This window comes from Sceloporus occidentalis, unplaced genomic scaffold (genome assembly GCF_023333645.1).
Source record: "Sceloporus occidentalis isolate IW3139 unplaced genomic scaffold, rSceOcc1.0.p SCAF_1, whole genome shotgun sequence".
Classification (NCBI taxonomy): domain Eukaryota; kingdom Metazoa; phylum Chordata; class Lepidosauria; order Squamata; family Phrynosomatidae; genus Sceloporus; species Sceloporus occidentalis.
This window is the reverse complement of record NW_028316981.1, coordinates 257,025,991-257,046,623: the sequence shown is the minus strand read 5'-3', so window position 1 is coordinate 257,046,623 and position 20,633 is coordinate 257,025,991. Positions and strand designations below refer to the sequence as shown.

At 43.0% G+C, this 20,633-nt stretch overlaps 1 protein-coding gene across 1 annotated transcript in view; it reads right to left on the bottom strand.

The window, feature by feature from the left end:
• TMEM232 (transmembrane protein 232) overlaps positions 1-20,585 on the bottom strand; it is a 212,964-nt gene extending 192,379 nt beyond the window's left edge. Inside the window, 3 exon segments of the mRNA XM_089512422.1 lie at positions 10,659-10,770; positions 12,238-12,388; positions 20,499-20,585. Of these exon segments, the coding sequence (XP_089368548.1) occupies positions 10,659-10,770; positions 12,238-12,371 (246 nt within the window). The 5' untranslated portion in view covers positions 12,372-12,388; positions 20,499-20,585.
• Between the last annotated feature and the right edge of the window lie 48 nt (positions 20,586-20,633).

Sequence of the window (20,633 nt, the reverse complement as noted above, 5' to 3'; positions counted from 1 at the left end):
TGACAGGTGCTCTTGACCGTCACATTCACCTGAGCAGTCAGGTGAAGGGACGAGTCAAGAAGCACCCCCAGACTGCGCACGGAGTCCTTCACAGGGAGCGTGACCCCGTTCAGGACAGGTGGAACCACTGCCATTCCTGGATCAGGGGAACCTATCACAAGTACCTCCGTTTTCTCTGGATTCAGCTTGAGTCGGTTTTCCCTCATCCAGCCCATTACTGACTCCAGACAGGCCACAAGAGGAGAGACGCCATCCTCAGTCACTGCATCAGTCGGAGACATAGAGAAGATTATTTGGGTGTCATCAGCGTACTGATAACCCCGCGCCCCATGTCTCCGGATGATCTCTCCCAGCGGTTTCATGTAAATGTTAAATAGCATGGGAGGCAGCTTATACAACTTGCATAACAATTGAAAACATATAGGGTGACGTACATCTGCAGTAATCGCATGAGCTCTTCTCCATCCTTCGACAGCCCTTTTTACCAGAAAAGAAGCACAAGGGTCACCAAAACCACCTGCCTTTGAAAAGAAAGAAATGCCAGCGAGATGAATGGCCATAGTTTTGGGAGCAATGTTATTGTGCCTAAGCCAAACCAAAAATTGCAAAACCACTTCTGTGGTAACCGGCCAACAAACTGAAAGAGTTTCTTTAAGGCATTCTTATAGCTCTTAAATGTAGATGGAGCAATGGAACCCAAAATACCATCTATTATTTCAGACATCCAACGCCCACATGGACACCGGAAACTGAATAGGTTGAAGATCTGCCTCTGGGGCCAACAGACGAAACCGCTGAACCTGGAATCAAGAAATCGCATCAGCAATATCATTTTTTAAACCTGGGACATGTCGAGCTGTGAAAGAAATATTGTTAGTCAAGCAACAAAAAACAAATTTCCTGACCAAACCCATGACCCTATTGGATTTAGAGGTTTGCTTATTAAGGACGGCCACCACGGCTTGGTTATCGCACCAAAAACACACCTTTTTGTTAGAAAATTCGGCACACCAAATGATGACTGCTACAACAATGGGAAAAAGCTCCAGGAAGGTCATATCTCTTAAGATATCTGACCCATGCCACTCTTCAGGCCATTTTTCGGCGCACCAATGGCCTTGAAAATAAACACCAAAACCGATGCTTCCAGCAGCATCAGAGTGGACCTGCAATTTATCTTCCAGACACCAAGATTTTTGCCAGATGGCAATACCATTAAAACCATTTAAAAATTGCAACCAGATCCTGAGGTCCTCCTTGATTTGACTGGTAATGCGAACGTGATGATGCAAAAGCGTGGGGCCAGCCAGGGATCTAGCAAGCCTGGCACAAAAGGCTCTACCAGGAGCCACCACTTTGCAAGCAAAGTTCAGATGCCCCAATAAAGACTGAACTTGTTTTAACTTAAGCTTAGAAGCAGCCAAGGCATGGTCCAACAAACCACACAGATTGGCAACCTTTTCTTGAGGCAAAGAGGAAAAGCCCTTAACAGAATCCAAATGAATACCTAAAAGCCGTAGCAGGGCCTTCCGTCTTATCTGCTGCCAGGGGAACCCCAACCTCTGCTGCCAACCCAGTGAAGGCATTTAACAGATCAGAACACTTGGTGGAGTTTGCAGGACCCACAAACATAAAATCATCCAGATAGTGAGTAACCAAAGGGGAAGATGCCCTGCGTTTTAACTCCCACTCCAAAAAGGTGCTAAAAGCCTCAAAGGCTGCACAGCTGATAGAGCAGCCCATAGGCATGGCCATGTCAAAATAAAATTTTCCTTCGAACTGGAAACCTAAAAATTTGAAATCATCAGGATGAACCGGGAGGAGTCTAAAGGCCGACTGAATGTCGCACTTAGCCATGAGTGCACCTATTCCACACGCCTGAACAAGTCGGACCACATGATCAAAGGAGGCATATTTGACGGAACACAACTCCTCTGGGATCGCATCATTCACCGAAGACCCTGGAGGGTAAGAAAGGTGATGAATGATTCTAAATTCCCCAGGTGCTTTTTTGGGCACCACACCAAGGGGAGAAATATGTAGATTATCAAAAGGGGGAACATCAAAGGGACCAGCCACGCGTCCCGCCTGGATTTCCTTATTGATCTTGGCCCCAAGAACCTCAGGCATGGATCTAGCAGACAACAAATTATTAGGAAAATGATGCGAAAGTGGGGCTTGAACCGGGATCCTAAATCCAAAGGAAAAACCATCAGCCAAATGAGAAGCAGCTTGCTTATTAGAGTATGCTGACAATAAAGGGAGAAGAGCACTGGTATTTACGGGCGTAAAAGCCATGGCTGATACCTGGGTTGAAACCTTAGCGACCTGTTCATTTTTGGCCCCCTGCAGCACCGGCATCTGTGCCCCCTGAACTTTCTCGTTTGCCGGTGGTCGCGGAGGCAGGGCGCCCAGCTCGAAAGGGCTGAGCGGCTGGAGCAGGGCGGGAACACGATGACCTAGGATGAGACCCTCTACAACTGCTACAACAATGTTCAAATTTACAATTTGTGCGAGAACAACATCCAGCATTATAGTCCCAACAAGATAATTTTGCGTCCTTCTTAACCTGTCCTTTCTGTAGGCCCTTGAACCTAGCAAGGGTGCCCACCTCTAGCAGCCAAATTTCGTTATGGAGCAAGTCCCATCGCTCCCGTGAATTCTGCGATGCATGTTGACGAAAGGCCGCATCGTAGGCAATAGCAGCAGCATCACCTGCGAATGTCCTTGCACGCAGAACATTCAAAAAATGGCTGTCCAAATGCCAAGCACGTTCAGGGAAGGCCATGGAAACCACAGCCTTAAAGATAACAAAGCCCTCTAACCAATTGGAAAAGGTGGGCTCAGCAGGAACCGCCTTTGGCTCGTGCTTACTTGACTTTGTAGAAGTGACAGCCACAGCATCTTTTCCTTTAGGTTGAAGAAGGGTAAAAACGTCTACATAGCAACCCTTCAGGATATTCTTGCGCACTTTCTTCGATAAGTGTGCACCAGGTGGACGCTCTCCAGGAGAGCAAACAGGAAAATCCGCTGCACGTGTATCCACCCACACACCCTGGAGGCCTGGGCGCCAGGCCCTCTTTTTGATGGCCCACTTGGGCAAACCAGGAACCAAAGCATGCTCAACCCAAAAACCGTCCCTCCCAAAAGGCACCCCATGAGGATCTCCACCTTCCACGGCAGGCTGAAGAACTCCCTCTCGACGCGCTCTGCAACGTCTCCTCTTGGCCTTGCGTTTTCGTTTCCTCTCCTTCCGACGCTCAGCTGATGATGTGGAGGACGAACTCGAGCTCGATGAGCTGGACGAACTGGAAACCTGCCGGACACGATGTCGCGATGAAGGAACCGATGAACTGGAGCCTTGACCACCCGAAGATGTCGATGCACGAACCGACGATCTGGGAACATGACGTCCGGATAACTGAGGCTCAGGTGTCGCAGATGCCGAAGAGCTGGCAAGCTGGCTAGCGGTAGTAGCTTTTTGAATGAGCTCAGCGATGGATCTCGACAGTATAGCCAAAGATTCACCAGACAAACCAGTAGCCCCATCTGGCTGCGTCAATGTGTCCCCAGGTTGTCTAGAAGGAGGCCGATGCCTCTCCCCAGACCCACTGCTAGAGCTGGGAGAGATGTCTCTGGGACCTGTCCCAACATTTGGAGGGACTGACAATCTGAGCCGCTCCACAGCTCCTGACCTCTGGCCCCTGCCAGTCCTGGACTTCTTAGGAGGCATAATTTAAATATTGAACAGAGGGCACCAAAACAAAGTGCAATGTCCTGAAGTCCAAACAAAAGAACGAAGCTCGCAAGCAAAGTCTCAGTAATCAAAGCAAGACCTGGCAAATAAAGCCCAGTGAATAGTGCCTAGGAAATTCTAACTTGTGGGCTTTCCAACCAAAACAAAATGGCGGCTATTCCCGCCAAAACAAAATGGCGGCTATTCCCGCCAAAACAAAATGGCGGATTTTCCCGCCAAACAAAACAGAGGGCGCGCCAAAATTCCCCCGAGGGGAAGACAAGATGGCCGCCGCGCCCAAAGGCCAGGCCTCAGCTGGCCACGTGGACCCCCAACTGGGTCCGTTGGCGACGGAGCCGCGGACCGGGGCGAATGCCTCCAGTGGAACGGGGATGGGGGGAAGACCAACCGCCCCCCACCACACCGCCCCACTTACCCCGGCCCCGGCCGGCTCCAAGGAAGGGAGGAAAGACTCAGGAGGAAGCTACTCCAGTCTTCCTCCCTTCCTTCTTGGCTCCGCTCCGTGCGAAGCCAAGCACTGACTGAGGGGACAGGGCCAACAACACGGCCTAATAAAGGCCTAGGCCCCGCCCCCTCCAACGTGCAGTGCGGGGCTCCTCCTCCAGGGCAGCCCAACCAATGAGCTGCCCTGGAGGACCGGAAGTCCCGCACCACAAAATCCGGCTCCCAGAGCGTCACGGGGTGGAAGGGCCGCCCCTTCCGCCCCGCGCACCAATAGGGAGCTGGGCAAGCCCCAAAGCATTCTGGGGCTTGTAGTTCTTTGCCGATTCTTCGGCAAAACGGCCTGCCCCGCAGCGAGGCGGCCGTGATTTAGACATACTGTATATAAATATACCAAAATCTGAAAAACTCCAAAATCCAAAATACATCTAATCCTCAGCATTTTGGGTAAGGGATATTATTATTATTATTATACTATATTGTACATGGATATAACAGCTAAAAGTTAGAAGTCACCTTTTCTTTCTTTTATATTTCCTTTTAGAAGCTTCCTTCCTTCCTTTTTTCTTTCTTCCTTTCTCCCCTTCCTCTTCCTCCCTTTCTTTTCCTTCTTTTCTTCAGTTCTCCCTCCCTCTTATTCTTCCTTCCTTTTTTCCCTTCCTTCCCTTCTTCTTCCTTCTTCTGCAAAAGCACAAGGGAGGAAGGGGGAGGAGGAGGAGGAGGAGGAGGAGGTGGAGGAGTGGAAGCCGGACTCTGAAGGAAACGAAAGAGAAAGGAGTCACAGGGACTCCCTCTCTCTCTCTCTCTCTCCCCCTCTCTCTCTGAGCTTGCAACTGGCGTTCAAGCTCCTTCCTCCTCCCTCCCCCCTCCATTAAAGCCACGGAGCAGAGGGAAAAGGGGAACTTTTGTTTTGTCTTTCCTCTGTTCCCTCGCCGTGGTTTTAATGGAGGGGGGGGAAGGAGCTTGAACACCCCCAGGTCCTGATGGGGGGGTTCCGACCCCCCAACCCCCCCCCGGCTATGTCCTTGGGGAAAGTGGGGAGGAAGGTGTGTGTGTGTGTTTGTGACTGGGTCAGCTGTTGCTCCCATAGAAATAAAAATCGCCCTACACTCTCTTTGCTTCCAGAGCCCATTCCCAGGCACAGAAGTGGGGAGGAAGGTGTGTGGGGGGGTTGTCACTGAATGAGCTGCCATCATCGACATTACCATATTGACCTGTATATAAGTCAACCCAAGATTTTGGCATAATTTCTCGACTTATAGACGAGTATATATGGTAAGTATTTTGCTCTGGAAATGAAAATAAGAAATGAGTAGTATTTATTGTGAGGAAAAAAAAGTAGCAAGAGCAGTTAAAGGCTATGATGCAAAATTTGACCTAAACATGTAAATAAAACTTCAGGGAAACACAGCAATATAACCATATTCCAAGTACACTCATCCCTCCGTATTTGTGGATTTGATATTTGCGGATTTGATTATTCACGGACTTGATTAATATGTTCTCTCTAGGAATATCTAGGTCCTCCAGTGCAATTCTATGGTCAACTTTAATTAAAAGTTGCACTGAAATACCTAAAGATTCCTAGAGAGACTAGGCATTTGTAGCTCCTCCAGTGCAGTTCTATGGTCAGTGTCTGTCGGACGCTGACCACAGAGTTGCACTGGAGTACCAAGAGATTCCTAGAGAGTTGTCCTCTCAGGCAAAAACATTGTGGTTTTGTTATTTGTGGGGGTTTTTCATATTCACAGGGTCTTGCGCCCCTAACCCTAGCGAATATGGAGGGACAAATGTATATGCTCCAACTATAGAGACAGATGATGATGAAACTGAAAAAATTTATGCTGGTGTCTAGGAGAAAATTCATCACACATCAGATCAGGACTTCTTTTTAATAATAGATGATTGGAATGCAAAAACAGGAAAAGGAACATAATTATAACAGGAGAATTTGGCTTAGAATCAAGAAATGACGCAGAAAACCGACTGATGGAATTTTGCAAGGCCAACAATTTGTTCATCGCAAATGAATTATTCAAGTTATTATTACCTCCCAGTGGATCATGTATGGGAACAACAACAGGTTAACAAATACACAATGTCAGTTAAAAGCACACATCAATTTAAAAGAACAAATAAAGCACATACATATTAAAATGATCCACATTTTAAAATTCATCATTTAAAATTCACAATTTAAAAATATCTGGATAGGCCTGCTGGAAGAGATTGGTATTTAATGCTGTTTTAAATTTAGACAGCATATTTCAGCTTTCAAAGCTCTTCTGGAAGCTTGTTCTAGAGTCTAAGGACAGCTGAAGAAAAAGTTCTAACCCATGAATTGACTGTATACATGAACGTCACCTACTGGCCAATACAAAAATCAAATAGACTACATACTTGGAAGCAAAAGTTAGAGAAGTACTATTTCCTCCACAAAAAACAGATTGTGGCACAGACCGTGAACTACTAATAGCAAAAGTTAGAATAAATCAGCCATCATGTTGAAATACAACCTGAAGAATATCCCGTAGAATTTAAAGATAATGTGAAAAATAGATTTGCGCTATTAAGCTGAATTGACCAGGAAGCAGATGAATACTGGACTGAAGCCAGGGACATTGTCAAGGAAGAATAGGTAAAAAGTACATGCTCTACATAGCAAAAAGAAAAAAAAACTCAATGCATGAAAGCTGAAACTCTTCAGTTAAGGACAAACAAGAAGCAAAAGGAAAAGGTGACAGAAATCGAGTCAGAACCCTGACTGTTCAACTGTTCAACAACTTGTGCACAAGAACAAGAAGAACTACTATTACTACTATAACTACTGTAACTACCAATGCAGAGAAATAGAAGATGACAACAAAAACAGAAGAACAAGAGACATCTTCCACAAGATCCAAGAACTCAAAGTGAAATTTAAACCAAGAGTGGAAACGCGCTAAGACCAGCAGGGGAACATATTACATGACCAGTTAGAAATAAAAAGAAAATGGAAACAATACACAGAAAAAATATATGAAAGAGATGAAATGATAACAAACTCATCTGAACAAGAATAATGCAAAGATAAATCTCCAAAATCAGAATGTGAAGTGGAAGCTGTACTCACACCAGTTAGGAGAAACAAGTCACCAGGAACACATCTGATCCGGCCAGACCAGACATGGATCCAGTGGATCTGGCCCAGTCCTGGGGTAAACAGCCTTTACCCCATATCAATTTGATCCCTAGTTTGCCACAGAGTTTCCTGGACCACCTAGCTGTTTATACAGCTCCAACATTACTTATCTTGGTATGATGTTGCTGGCACTGAGAAGCCCCCCATCACCACATCTGACGTGGAAATGGGGCACCTGTCTATGTGGCTGTAGCCAGGCACCCCGTTTCTGCATCAGACATAGTGATGAGGGGATTCTCAGTACCAGCGATGGCATAGTAAGGTAAGAAGCATGTGCTGGCACCAGGTCCCAGGTTGGTGTGGAGACATATATGTAAACACCCACCCATCCCCACGCTGACCTGGAGACCGGCCCATGATATCCTGTCTCTTTTGCTCAGCACTGTACTGCACTGTACTGCTAAGTGAAGTACAGTGCAATCCTTTGCATGCTTACTTAGAAGTAAGTCCAATGATGTGGCACTTATTCCCTAATTAGCACATTTAGTATTACAAAAATATTCAAGCTTTTTCAACAGGACAGCTCCCGCAAACATTCTTGAATCTAAAATATCATCTGTTACAGTTCAATACACCTCACTGCTTCTGAAAACAACTCATATATACTGCCAATCACTTGGGGACTCTTAGCATTTCTGTGCCTTTCTCAGAATAAATTACATGTACAGTCTTTCCTTAAAACTGTATTTTGATAGAAGAGAGATTTGCTTTAGTTTGTTGTTGTTGTGTGCCTTCAAATAATTTCTGTTTTTTGGCAACTCTAAGGCGAACCTGTCATCAGGTCTTCTTGGCAGAATTGTTCGGATGAAGTTTGCCCTTGCCTTTCTCTGAAGCTGAGAAAGTGTGACTTGCCAAAGTTCACCCGGTAGGTTTTCATGACTGAACAAGGATTCAAACCCTGGTCTCTAGAGTCATAGTCCAATGATCAAACCATTATATTATGCTGGCTACATGTTGTCAAATACTACTAGAAGAACAGTTCTAGAACATCCACTGAGACAGATATCTGTTAAGTTTAGATTATATTTTGATACATAGACACAAAACTTATCTTTATTGCATGAGGAAAGAAAGCTGAAACAGAATGAGAGTAGTGAATTTCTCCATGCTTCTCTGCATGCTGTCAAAGCACTTTCATTTTCTTTCTGAGGGAGACCGCCATAAAAGCATGTCTTTTGTCACTCTGGGAAAATCCATTTGGCAGAAGGCATGCTTTTATGACCATCTCCCTTGGGAACGTATGGAGAGGCATGGAAAAAGCCACTATTCTCCCATTCCATTTCAGCTTTCTTTTCTCATGCAATAAGGCTCTTAGATTCGGGCAGATTGCAGATGGCGATGCTGGGGAACAGCTGCTCCTCTATGAGAGAGCTGACATCTGGCGTCCCTCAGGGTGCCATTCTGTCCCCCATGCTGTTTAACATTTACATGAAGCCGTTGGGTGAGATCATCTGGAGACATGGGACGGGGTGTTATCAGTATGCTGATGACACCCAATTTTATTTCTCTATGTCTCAGACTGTTTCAGTGACCAAGGAAGGCATCTCCCCACTGAATGACTGCCTGAAGTTGGTAATGGATTGGATGAGGGAAAATAGACTTAAGCTGAATCCAAATAAAACGGAGGTACTCGTGACAGGTAACCCCAATCCGGGTATGGAGATAAGTTCGCCAGTTCTAGATGGGGTCCCACTTTCCCTGAAAGACTGTGTCCGCAGCTTGGAGGTGCTCCTGGATTCGTCGCTTCAACTGTCTTCTCAGACTGATGCGACAGCCAGGAGTGTCTGTTATCAGCTTCGGCTGATACGCCAGTTGCACCCCTACCTGGAGCAGCGGGACCTAGAAACGGTCATACATGCTCTAGTAACCTCTCATCTTGATTTCTGCAATGCGCTCTACATGAGGCAACCTTTGTGCCATATCTGGAAACTCCAATTGATACAAAACATGGCAGCCAGACTGGTCGCCAGAAAATCCAAGTTCAACCATATTATACCTATTTTAAAATCACTACATTGGCTGCCTATTAGCTTCCGGGCACAGTACAAGGTGTTGGTTATCACCTATAAAGCTCTACATGGCCTGGGTCCAGTCTACTTGAAGGAACGCCTCCTCCCATACAATCCTTTCCGCGCACTCTGATCCTCTGGGAAAAACCTCTTACAATCTAGAAAGACCAGACTGGTGGTGACCTCCCAGAGGTCCTTCTCTGTCACCGCTCCAAAAACTTGGAATGACCTGCCAGAAGAGATTCGCCAGTTACCCTCACTCGAGGCTTTTAAAAAGGCGACAAAAAACTTTCTTTTCCGGCAGGCCTTCACCGATTGATAATGCCCAGAACCAATTGAATCCCCCTCCTTTTATTATTTTTCTTAGTTGTGGTTTGTTTTTTAATTTTGATGTATTGCTATGTACTTTTTAACCAACTTTTACTGTTTAATTTTATAGTTGGGAGGGAGGGTTGGGTCAGTGTCTTGTGGGGCATGTTTTTATTGTTGTAAATTGTATTAACTTTGCTGTTACCCGCCTCGGTCCTCAAAGCGGAAGAGGCGGGATATAAATAAATATTTATTATTATTATTATTATTATTATTATTATAGAACATTTCTCATTGTGTTTACTGCATTTGTTTATTGAAGGGTAGTGTAACTGCTTTTAAACTATCTCTATAATACAAACTATTCCAACATATTACCTTCTTTAATAAGGGCATGGTACATACCGCCATAAAGCGGTGTACCAGCGCCAATTCTAGGGTTAGGGACCGCATGACAACCGCACGGTCCCTAACCTTAGAATGTACGAGTGGCGTAACAACGGTGGTGCTCTGTGTATATGGGCACTGCCATTGTTATGTAAGTGCCGCCTGGCATCCGCACACTGCTGCACAGACCTTACGTAACGAGTGCGCCAGTGTTACACTACCCCTGCACCTTAAAAAGAACCTGCTTTTCTTAGCTTCTTTTTCCTCCAGAGGGAAGCCGCGTGGTTTGGCGGCTGCGGCTTCCCTCCGGAGGAAAAAAGGCCATCAGCAGACCGCTCTTTTCGGACAGTCTATCCCAGGCCAAGAAGTACTCACAATGCAGAACAGTATGGCATTCATATTAGAATAATATTCTTGTCAAACATATATTTAAAAGCACTACAAAAATATTCTGCACTTTAACATCACTTTTTAAAGTAAGTAATGATGATCTTGGGATCAGAAATGTTGACAATAATTTAAGATCAACAGATGGTCTTTATGAATGTCACTTTAAAAACTTATGAATACAAACCTTGCATCTGGCAAGCATTTTTTTAGCCAGTTCTATGAATTTCTCGTTTCTTTCTGTTTTCAGTGAGTCATTGAAATCCTCAATGAATTCTTCTGTAAGTTCAAATGGGTTTCTTAAAAAAAAAATATTCAATAAAGAATTTCAGTTTAAAAGACAGGTCATGTGTACATGAGATCAACATTCTAAATACTAATGATAATAATGAAAAGTTAAAGCTTTATATTAATTAATCCATAGTGTAAAATGTTGTTTTAATACTTTTAATTTTCAAAATTTTGTGACTAAAGGTCTCAATTTTAGTACAATGTTGACAGTTTCAAAACACTTTATATTTAAGTCTTTGGAAGAGAGGTATATGATCATCTGTAAAGCAAAAGGGGCATTTATCTGTTGCCCTAACTCCATGGCATCATCAACAAGAAGTTCCTGTTATAGATATTTCTACTGCTTCTTGAATATGCACAACCTAGCTTTAAATGTTTTGCAGATCTGGAAACTAAAATGCCCACTAAAATGTAATCCATCCCAAATCTCTTTCAAGACTTTGCAAATGGGAAAGAGAAACAAAATAGAATGGATAAGTGAGTGGCTACAGCATAAGAAGCACATGCACATGGCATAGGATAGAGGAATAAAACTAAGGTCTGCAGGACCAAATGAACTACAAAGTAAGCACAGAATTAGTTTTCTGGTGTTCAAAAGGCTGTTAGAGTGGGGAGAAATCAATAAGCAATGGGAAGACTGATGGAGAGGTAACAATGCATGGAAACCAGGTATTTTAAGGTGCATTTTCTACCACCGTCTTTTTAATCCAGACATTTATTATTGCTGTGTAAATTTGCAGCGCTTTATAAATAAAGGTTAATAATAATAATAATAATAATAATAATAGAAATTGGTACTCTAATTCTTCCCACCTTAGGCAAGACTAGGATGAGGAGAAGACATTTACATCTGCAATGCTCTCTCCAGAGAAGCTCATCTACTACCAAATATGATTACTGCTATTTTATTTGTCAAGGCTTCCAACATAATAACCCTAATTGGTTTTAGTTGATTGTTTTGTCTTCTGTGCTTATGTTGTTTCTGTGAAAGCCATGACTGATGTTTTGCTATTTTTCATGTATTAATTATATTGTTTTATCATAGGGAAGGTGCCATGGTAAGATTAATAGTCATCTGGAAAAACGACTAAGGAACACCAAAAGTATTTAAACTAGCCATGCTAGTATCATGTGAAAAGGGCAGAGACAGTGTTTAAAGCCCTAGCTGCCCCTTCCATGTGTTCTCATGGCTCCTCACCTCAGGGCCAGGTAGGACTTTTTCCCCCTTTACAAGTTTTTGTTTTGTTTTGATTTAGAATTGGTTTTTTTGCCAGTCCCATACTGTATTTGATGGGACTTGGACAACTGGCTAAAACATTTTTCTATGCTCTCACAAAACATTCACTTCTGGTGATCTACTGTAGTAAGGTATGAGTAAACTCGAGAACATGGTAGTAACACTGAAAACCTTTTTCCATGTGCTGTCTACGTGCAAGATATAACAATAACTCTTTCATATTTCTACTTAAACTTACTTGTGCTTCTTTTTCTCACTCTTAAGGAAACTCTCCTTCAGATATCTAGCCAACAATTTCTGCTGAAGTTTTTTATGTTCATCGCGGGACACAATACCAAATTTGTGTACCACCGGCACTTTTATAATAGGCATGTTGTTCTAAAATAAATCTTTGGGAGAAAAATACAAAATTGTCATAATAATGTGGAAATTTGATCTTAGGTATGTTTACTTTAGAAAGCTACAATTTACAGTTCAAATGTGTGTGTGTGTGTGTGTGTATACACAAACACACACACGCATATACTTATATATAAATATACATACATAAACATACATACATTCAAGCAAAAACTAGACAGCTGAAAAGTCCAAGATGGAAAACTCTTCAGAATACCCTTGAGCATATTGTCTCAATAGATTCTCTTGGAAAACTATATTCTTGCTAGATCAGGACAATGAATAACAATCATAACAGAATAATGAAGTATAATTACAATATAGTTTAAGATTATTGATTTACACCCTAATCCACCACACAGTTAAGTGAAAGCACTTGGATTCAAGCCTACTTATTTCATTGATTTCACCTCCACTACTTATTGATCAGACTATTATGGAACCACTCTACAACAGCATACTTTTGAAATGGTAGATTAGAATTTATCAAATTGTACTTATTATTTAAAATGTTGGCCATAACATTAAAAAATTAAAATATCTGTAAGGTAGCAGTAAACAAGGAAAAGCAAACAAAAAGTGTAACGTGCTATTTTAAAAACCTACATATAATTAATTACTGTAAGAATTACTGTCAGATCGTAAAGGTTCAAAAGCAAAATGAGCAAGTAAAGTAAGACTTGTCGAAATGGCCAAGCATATTTTGGAAGCCTTCTTCAATAACATTTGAAGATAGATATTTACTTCGAACTGATCTGGTGTGGAAGATCACCCCGATCTCACCCCCAGTGACCCCCTGCGACCTGGCCCATCATCCCCTGCCTGCTCCTTCACCCCGATCCCGCCCCCAATGACCCCCTGCCACTTGGCCCATCATCCCCTGCCTGCTCCTCCACCCCAATCTCACCCTCAGTGACCCCCTGCCACCTGTCCCATCATCCCCTGCCTGCACCCCAATCTCACCCCCTCTGCCACCTTGCCACCTGTCCCATCATCCCCTGCCTCTTCCTTCACCCCAATGAAGGATGACAGCTAAGGAGGGGGCAAGGAAGGATGACAGTGTCCAGAGCCCCACTGAGCATGTGCAATGGTGCCAGTTCGAATCGTTGAATCCCTCTGGTGTTGTAATACAATGTGCAATTGCTCTGCTTTGCCCAAGTAGAGACCACAATTTCGTTCCTCAGGTATGATAATACATCACGTGAATTGCCTTGGATCCGAAGTGACTCTGCTCCCCCTTGCTTCAAATTGGAGCTCCTGTTTCGCGTGTGATAAGGCCCATAGACAAGCTGGGAATCAAACCCTGGTCTCCAAAGTCATAGTCCTACATTCAAACCATTACACCATGCTGGCTCTCATATTTCTTTATTTTATTTATAAATATATTTATATCCAGCCCTATATCCCAGGATCTCAGGATTCCTCTGCAAGTTACAGTTCACCCATTTTCATTGAACTACCAGGTTTCTGTTGTTAAGGCATCTTCATGACAACAAAAAGATGGAACAAATTTTATCACTTCACTTTGCACTGCAATGACAGGCATTTTTTAAAAAAAAGTTTTGAAAGCCTCAAAGAGAATAGTTTTGTGCTTTGGTATGATGATATTGTGTTAAAGCATAACAGCTTTAGCAAGTCTGGTTAACAAAACAAGGCATTCAAGCACTAAATTTTCCACCAAATCTTATCTACCATCCATCTTCACCCACTGCTAATAAGGAAATGGAAATGAAAAGCATCACTGAAAAGGCAAGCAGATTGCCTTGAGTTTCTGATCATCTGATTATTATTATTATTTGCAGTCATGATGATGAATCGTCACTTTGCCTATGTTAATTCCAAATAAATCTTAATTCTTTATTTCTTATAAAATGTTTCAGTAGAGTAGCAATTCATAATTTTTAATCAAGTTTGCAGTCCCAATCTTTGCACTTCTGAAAAACACATAATAGATGAACAATTGTAACATTGTTTCATATGCAAACCTCATTCACTTCTGTCTTCTAGCCCCTGCCAAGAGCTTGTGTCTTTCTCCTTGATTATAAGAACTTCTACAGATTCTGAATAACATAAATGAATATTTTATACTTGCCAGCATGCTTTTTCTGATTATCTTCCTAATTCAGAAAATTATTAATAATTCCAACATAACTGTCATCGCTATTTCACTGCCTTTCTCCTTTGGCACTTTTCCTACTAAGAATCACACTCAACAAGTCATTTTGCTTGCACAGTAGAAAAAGAATATTAGATCTGGAAAGGGTCAAAAATAGCTTGTAACCTTACAGCTAAAGTTGCCTCGCTGGTTGAAAAGACTATAGAAGCTCCTAGAAGAGGTTCAGACAGAGAGAAATGGATAGACAGAACTTGGAAATTTTACCTTTTTTACTACACCTTCTAGAATCCACAGCTACAGGAATTTGGGGTGTCATAGTCCAAAGTAACTGTCCAAAGCTCTGGGCACAGATGGCAGAAAATGGAGAGGGGAAAGACAAAAGTGGTAAGAAGCTGACAAATAAAATATAACTTGTCTGTGCCAAAGCCTTGCTTAATATGGCTTCATAAGGGAAAAGATAGAACCCCCAACATCACTGCTGTTTCTCCACTCATCCAACTACAGTGGTTTGGGGTAGAAGAAAGTAATTAATATGAAGGAACAGAGAATATGGACCACACCTACTTGCTTGCAGGCTTACTTGATAGCTGCATAGGTTGCTACAACTTTCCAAACATGACTTAGGTAAAATTTAAAATGCTGGCTCACTCAACCAGGGTAGACCCCAGCGACTTCAGAAAATGCCAGGTGGCAATATCAGAGTGCTGGTCCTGGGGTAGCTTACTAAACTATGCAGGGTACCTGGTTCAATCTGCAGGGTACTTATAAAGAGCAAGTGCCTTTCGATGATAAAGGCCTTTCCATTTAAGAAAAAGGTTGGATTCTTTCCACAGCCTTCTTTCCTGCAGCTGAGGAACCTGGAAACTGTGTGGTACTTGCTCTGGTTACCTTATGACTCAACTTCCGAAACATGCTCTACATGGGGCTACCCTTGTGCTTAGTCCAGAAACTTCAGTTAATGCAGAATATGGCAGTCAGGTTGATCATGGGAAAATCTAGAAGTGACCACATTACACCTGTCTTAAAATCACTTCAATGGCTGCCTATTGGTTTCCGGGTGCAGTATAAGGTGTTGGTTATGGCCTTTAAAGCCCTACATGACTTGGGCCCAACCTATTTACGGGATCAGCTCCTTCTGTACAATCCATCCTGTGCACTCAGGTCCTCTGGGAGGAAACTATTGCGACCTATAAAGACCAGGTTGACAGCAATCACCCAGAGGACCTTTGCTTCTGCCGCTCCCAGACTATGGAATGGCCTGCCGGAGGAGATCGGTCATATTATTAGCCCAGGTCCTGAACAGACACTTTGGAAGTACAGTGGTACCCCGGGATACGAATGCGCCAGGATACGAAATTTCCGGGTTACGAAATAAATTTACTTAAAAAAACTGTTCCGCGTTACGAAAGTTTTTTCGGGTTACGAAAAAACTTTTGGTGCTTTTCGGCGCGATTTCGCACCAAAAAGCGGCTTTCGCTATTAGCGCCTATGGGCATTTCGGCTAGCGAAAGTTTCCGGGTTACGAAAGCGGCGGCGGAACGAATTACTTTCGTAACCCGGGGGACCACTGTATGCTGTTTAAATGACAGAGGCATCTTAAGAGGCCAGAAGCTCTTATGACTGGAGCATGGCTTTGGCATGGTTTCCAGCCTCTTAGGATGCATGCATCATTTAAACAGCATATCTTCAAAGTGACCCGAGGCAGCTTTATTTTGGCCTATCTTTTCTGGCCCTCAGACAGCTTTAAAAAGGCCATCAAGACAGATCTCTTCCAGCAGGCCTCCCATTAATAACAATCCCGGCCACATACCTAATTTATTTACCTCATTAACTGCCCTGTGCCTAATCCCACGCTGTTTTTGTTAATCGGATTACTCTATTGTAGATTATTTTAATATTGTACGTTATTTTAACATTTCATTGTTTAATTCTGTTTTAAGGGAGGGAGGAAAGGGTTTTTTGGGATTTTGTATGGAGTTTTATGGTAATATATATGTCGTCTCAATTATCTTTGATAAAGAGGCAGGATACAAATAATTTTTTTTATTTATTATTTATTATTATTCACACAAGCCCCAATCTAACAACATGGCTGCTTCTTTTCAAATATTTATGGCAAAACAACCATACCAAATTCATTAACATTTTACTTGGGGAAGACAAACAACATTGGCAATCATTAGCAGCAGCACTACTCTTCCATCTTTAACAGTCATGGTTTAGATGCAGTCACCATCAAGCAGACATTCAGTACAGCCACCATTTTTATCACTCTTTTTAAAATAACAAATCTTCAAATCAGTGCTAAAATACCTTTCTAGCTAGGATTTTTAAATCTATTAAGAATGGCAGAACACCTCTTAGGCTACATCCTCACTGCAGAAGTAATCCAGTAATTCTGGGAATTGTAGTTTGTTTTGTGGCAACAGAGCTCTCTGAGAAAGGAGGCACAAATCTCACAAAATTACAATTCCCAAAATTCCACAGCATTGCATCATGGCAGTTAAAATGGTGTCAAACTGGATTACTTCTGCAGTGGGGATGCTGCCTTAGACAAAAGAATTGTTGTTGTTGTCAGTAAAAGAATGGAGGTGCTACAACGGCATACGGAGAAGCACAGAGAAAGCCACCATTTTAAATCAATATGGTAGCAAATGTGAACGGCATATGGCCTGGAGAGATTCAATAGCAGTAAATGTAGTGAAAACCCCGAACCAATTCGGAATCAGTTCTGAATTGGTGTGGAGATGCGAATCTCTTTGTTCAAAAAAATAAGTGTGACTGACCCCTGAAAGTTTCATGTGCTGAAAGCAAGAGATGTAAATTTAGGGAAGAAAGGTGATTATAGAAAAATAGAAGATAGCTATGCACGTTGATCAAAATGCCAACAGATCAGTAGAACCAATGCCAAGAACAAGTTTTTATAACAAAATAAAACACATGCAAGATTTTTTCCCTTTAAGAGGCAATAAGAAGTAGCTAAAAATGACACATATCTAGCATCCATCACAATATTTTCAAGAACCTAATAGAAGGCTTTATTTGCTTTGCAAAGTGCTCCATCTACTGTCTGTCTGTTGTTAAGTCTTTGTTTCCTTGCAAACTTTTGTATGAAACAAGTATTTTGAATATAAAAAGAGTGACAAATGCATTCTAGATAAGATCTCAACTCCTTTCACTAAAAATCCATCTGATTTCCATAGCTTTTAATGGAACCATGTTAAACAGATGCTGCTTCTAAGGCACTAAGGAATGGAGAAAGCTGCACATGCTAAACTGCTCATGCTAGAACAATGGACCACCCAAGTGCAGCCAGAGGTGGAAGATGGCAAGGTTTTATACCCTGGGACTCTTAAAAAATACAGGTAGGTCATCTGCATCAAGATTCTCTGCAATGTTCAAAGTGCTTCATATACAGTATGCATTTATAACCCTGTTAGCACAGCCTGCATACCCTGTGTTGTTTTGGAGCACAAGTATTTTGTTATAATTTTTTATAACAGCAGTTACATAGAGGCCAACAGCATGATCCTGGAACGGCTATGATGATCTTTGCAAAGCCAAGTGAACTTCTTATGAGTGGTCACATAAGACCTGAGGGCATTATGTGGAAAAGTCCCATGTAACTTAATTGCTTCTTCCTAATATCCCGCCGTGTGCACTTCCTCTTGAAGGTCAAAGACAAAGAAGTTTATCATACTGCCCTTTTTGGTCCTTCCCTCCCAAACATGGATTTTATTACAAGCCTCCATGCCCAGGCAGGAGGCATCCCATACCCGATCATGGCATCCCGTACCCGATCCGTATTTCTCCCGTACTTTGCAAAGAATGGGATTTTCCTGTTCTTTGCAAAGTATGGGAGCAGTCCGGATCAGGTACAGAATGCCTCCTGCCTGGGCATGGAGACGTGCGATAAAATCCATGTTTAAAAGGTTTCAGCTCGCACCTGGCTCGGGAAGGAAGGATGGAAAAGGGCAGCAACAGGGTTGTTAAGGGTCGCCGCCAGGCAGGATATCATGTTTCCCCCGCTGCTGCTGCCCCTCACAATAGCCACGGGCCCAGGCAAGGCAAGGCAAGGCCGCTCCGACACCGGCACCATCTCCAGCTGGTCAGGCTCCTCTAACGCTGAGGGAAGCCTCCAGGTGCTTCCTTTCTTCCCAGGGTCCCGGGCATGTTGGCCAGCAGCAGCAGTGGCAGCGGCTGCAGGGGGTACAAGCTTTTCCCTCCTCCACCAACTTCTCAGGCACACTTAGGGGGGTAGGATGGCTGGGAAGCAATGTGCCATTGCCCCCAATGGTGGTGTGGCTACATGGCTGCACCACCATTGAAGACAATGGGACTTAAGTATACATGGGTTTTGGTATCCGCGTGGGGATCTGGAACGCATCCCCCGTGGATACCAAGGGCCCACTGTATTTATACATGTGAATCAAGTTAAACAGTTTTATTATACCAAATGTTTAAGAAGAAGGACTATTTTGTCAGCAAGTGTCTGTAATGTAAACAAATTGATTCAAAATGATTACACAAATATTTAGCCCAGCAGACTTGGAATTTGTGATTAGCTCCACTTGCACAAAATGTGAACAGACCCAGAAACTGTCAAAAGAAATATCAGTAATACTGCTACTGCAGTGGACCTCATCCCATATTAACAACCAAATTATCTTTTCCTGCAGGCTAAATTAGCTTTAATTTGCTGAATAATAATTTATTATAGGAAGGATTAATCTTATTTTGTACAAAACCCATCAAGAAGTCCTCCTGTGCAACTCCCCTGGATATGAATGGGACTTGCACAATAAGGCTTTTAGTAGAGAGGTTAAACTCAATAGAGGTACATTCAAAATCCACTGACGTCATGCAAAATGTAAATCTACCAGGGAGAATAATAAAATGTTTTTAAAATGGGAATAATATATCTTTTCTATCACTGTGCAAAGGGGAAGAGTCCTTGAGGTTGCAATCTCAGAACTAGTTGTGTGGAAATGCCCCACCAAACTCAGTGCTGCTTTCTTCTGAGTAGTCATCATGTATAGGAGGGGACTAGCTTCTCAGAAATCCATACAACGCCGTGGTAGTTAAAGTGGTGTCAAACCAGATTATTTCTGCAGCGCAAGGGCAGCCCAAGCCTGCAAAGGCTATAAAATATTGCTTTGCTGCGATTTCCAAACTTTGGCCCTCCAGATCTTTTTGGACTTCAGCTCCCAGAATTCCTGTTGGCTGAGCTAGCAGGGGCTTCTGGGAGTTGAAGTCCAAAAAACCTGGAGGTCCAAAACTTGGAAATCCCTGCTTCCTCATCCCCCCTGCCACGCATGATCCCAACTTATTCCTAAAGTGGGAGCGTTGCGATAAATGTAATTTGCTTTAATTATTGTCGTAATTTAATTATATTTTAATGTACTATTTCTGTATGTTTTAAATTGTATAGTTTTTTTTTAAAGTTGTAAGCCGCAGTCTTGCAGAAGGGTGGGCTATAAATAAATATAATAATAATAATAATAATAATAATAACAACAACAACAATAATAAAGCAACTTAAGATGAGATCTGTATGTAGAGAGATCTTCTTATAGCACCTTTGAGACAAACTGAAACAAAAGAAAGAGCTTTTGTAGACTTCAGTCCACTTCCTCAGATGCATCAGATGCAAGTCTATGAAAGCTCCTGCTGCCAACTCCTTTCTTTCAGTGAGCCTCAGAGGTGCCACAATAATCTCTCTACATACTGAATCTACAGACTAACACGGCTACATCTTTGAATTCTACCATTAAGATGGGATCAGTTTCTGGCTCAGTGCTAGGGAATCCTGGGAACCGTAGTTTTGTGAGACATTCAGCCCTCTCTGTCAGAGAGAGCTCTGGTGCCACAACGAACTACAATTCCCAGGATTCCCTAGCACTGAGCCAGGGCAGTTAAAGCGGTCTCAGAGTACATGGTTCCTGCAGTGTGTCTTGGACCAAAGGCCCCTCTCTCTTGTTTACCGGTGCCAGGGGTGTCCCCCCTTCCCTGAGGCGCTGGATGCTGAGGGAAAGGGGCCTCTTCTCTAGGCCTCCGCCGGCCATTAAGCCGCTGCAGGGCGGTTGCTATGGAGACAGCCAGGGCCAGGCGCCATTCTG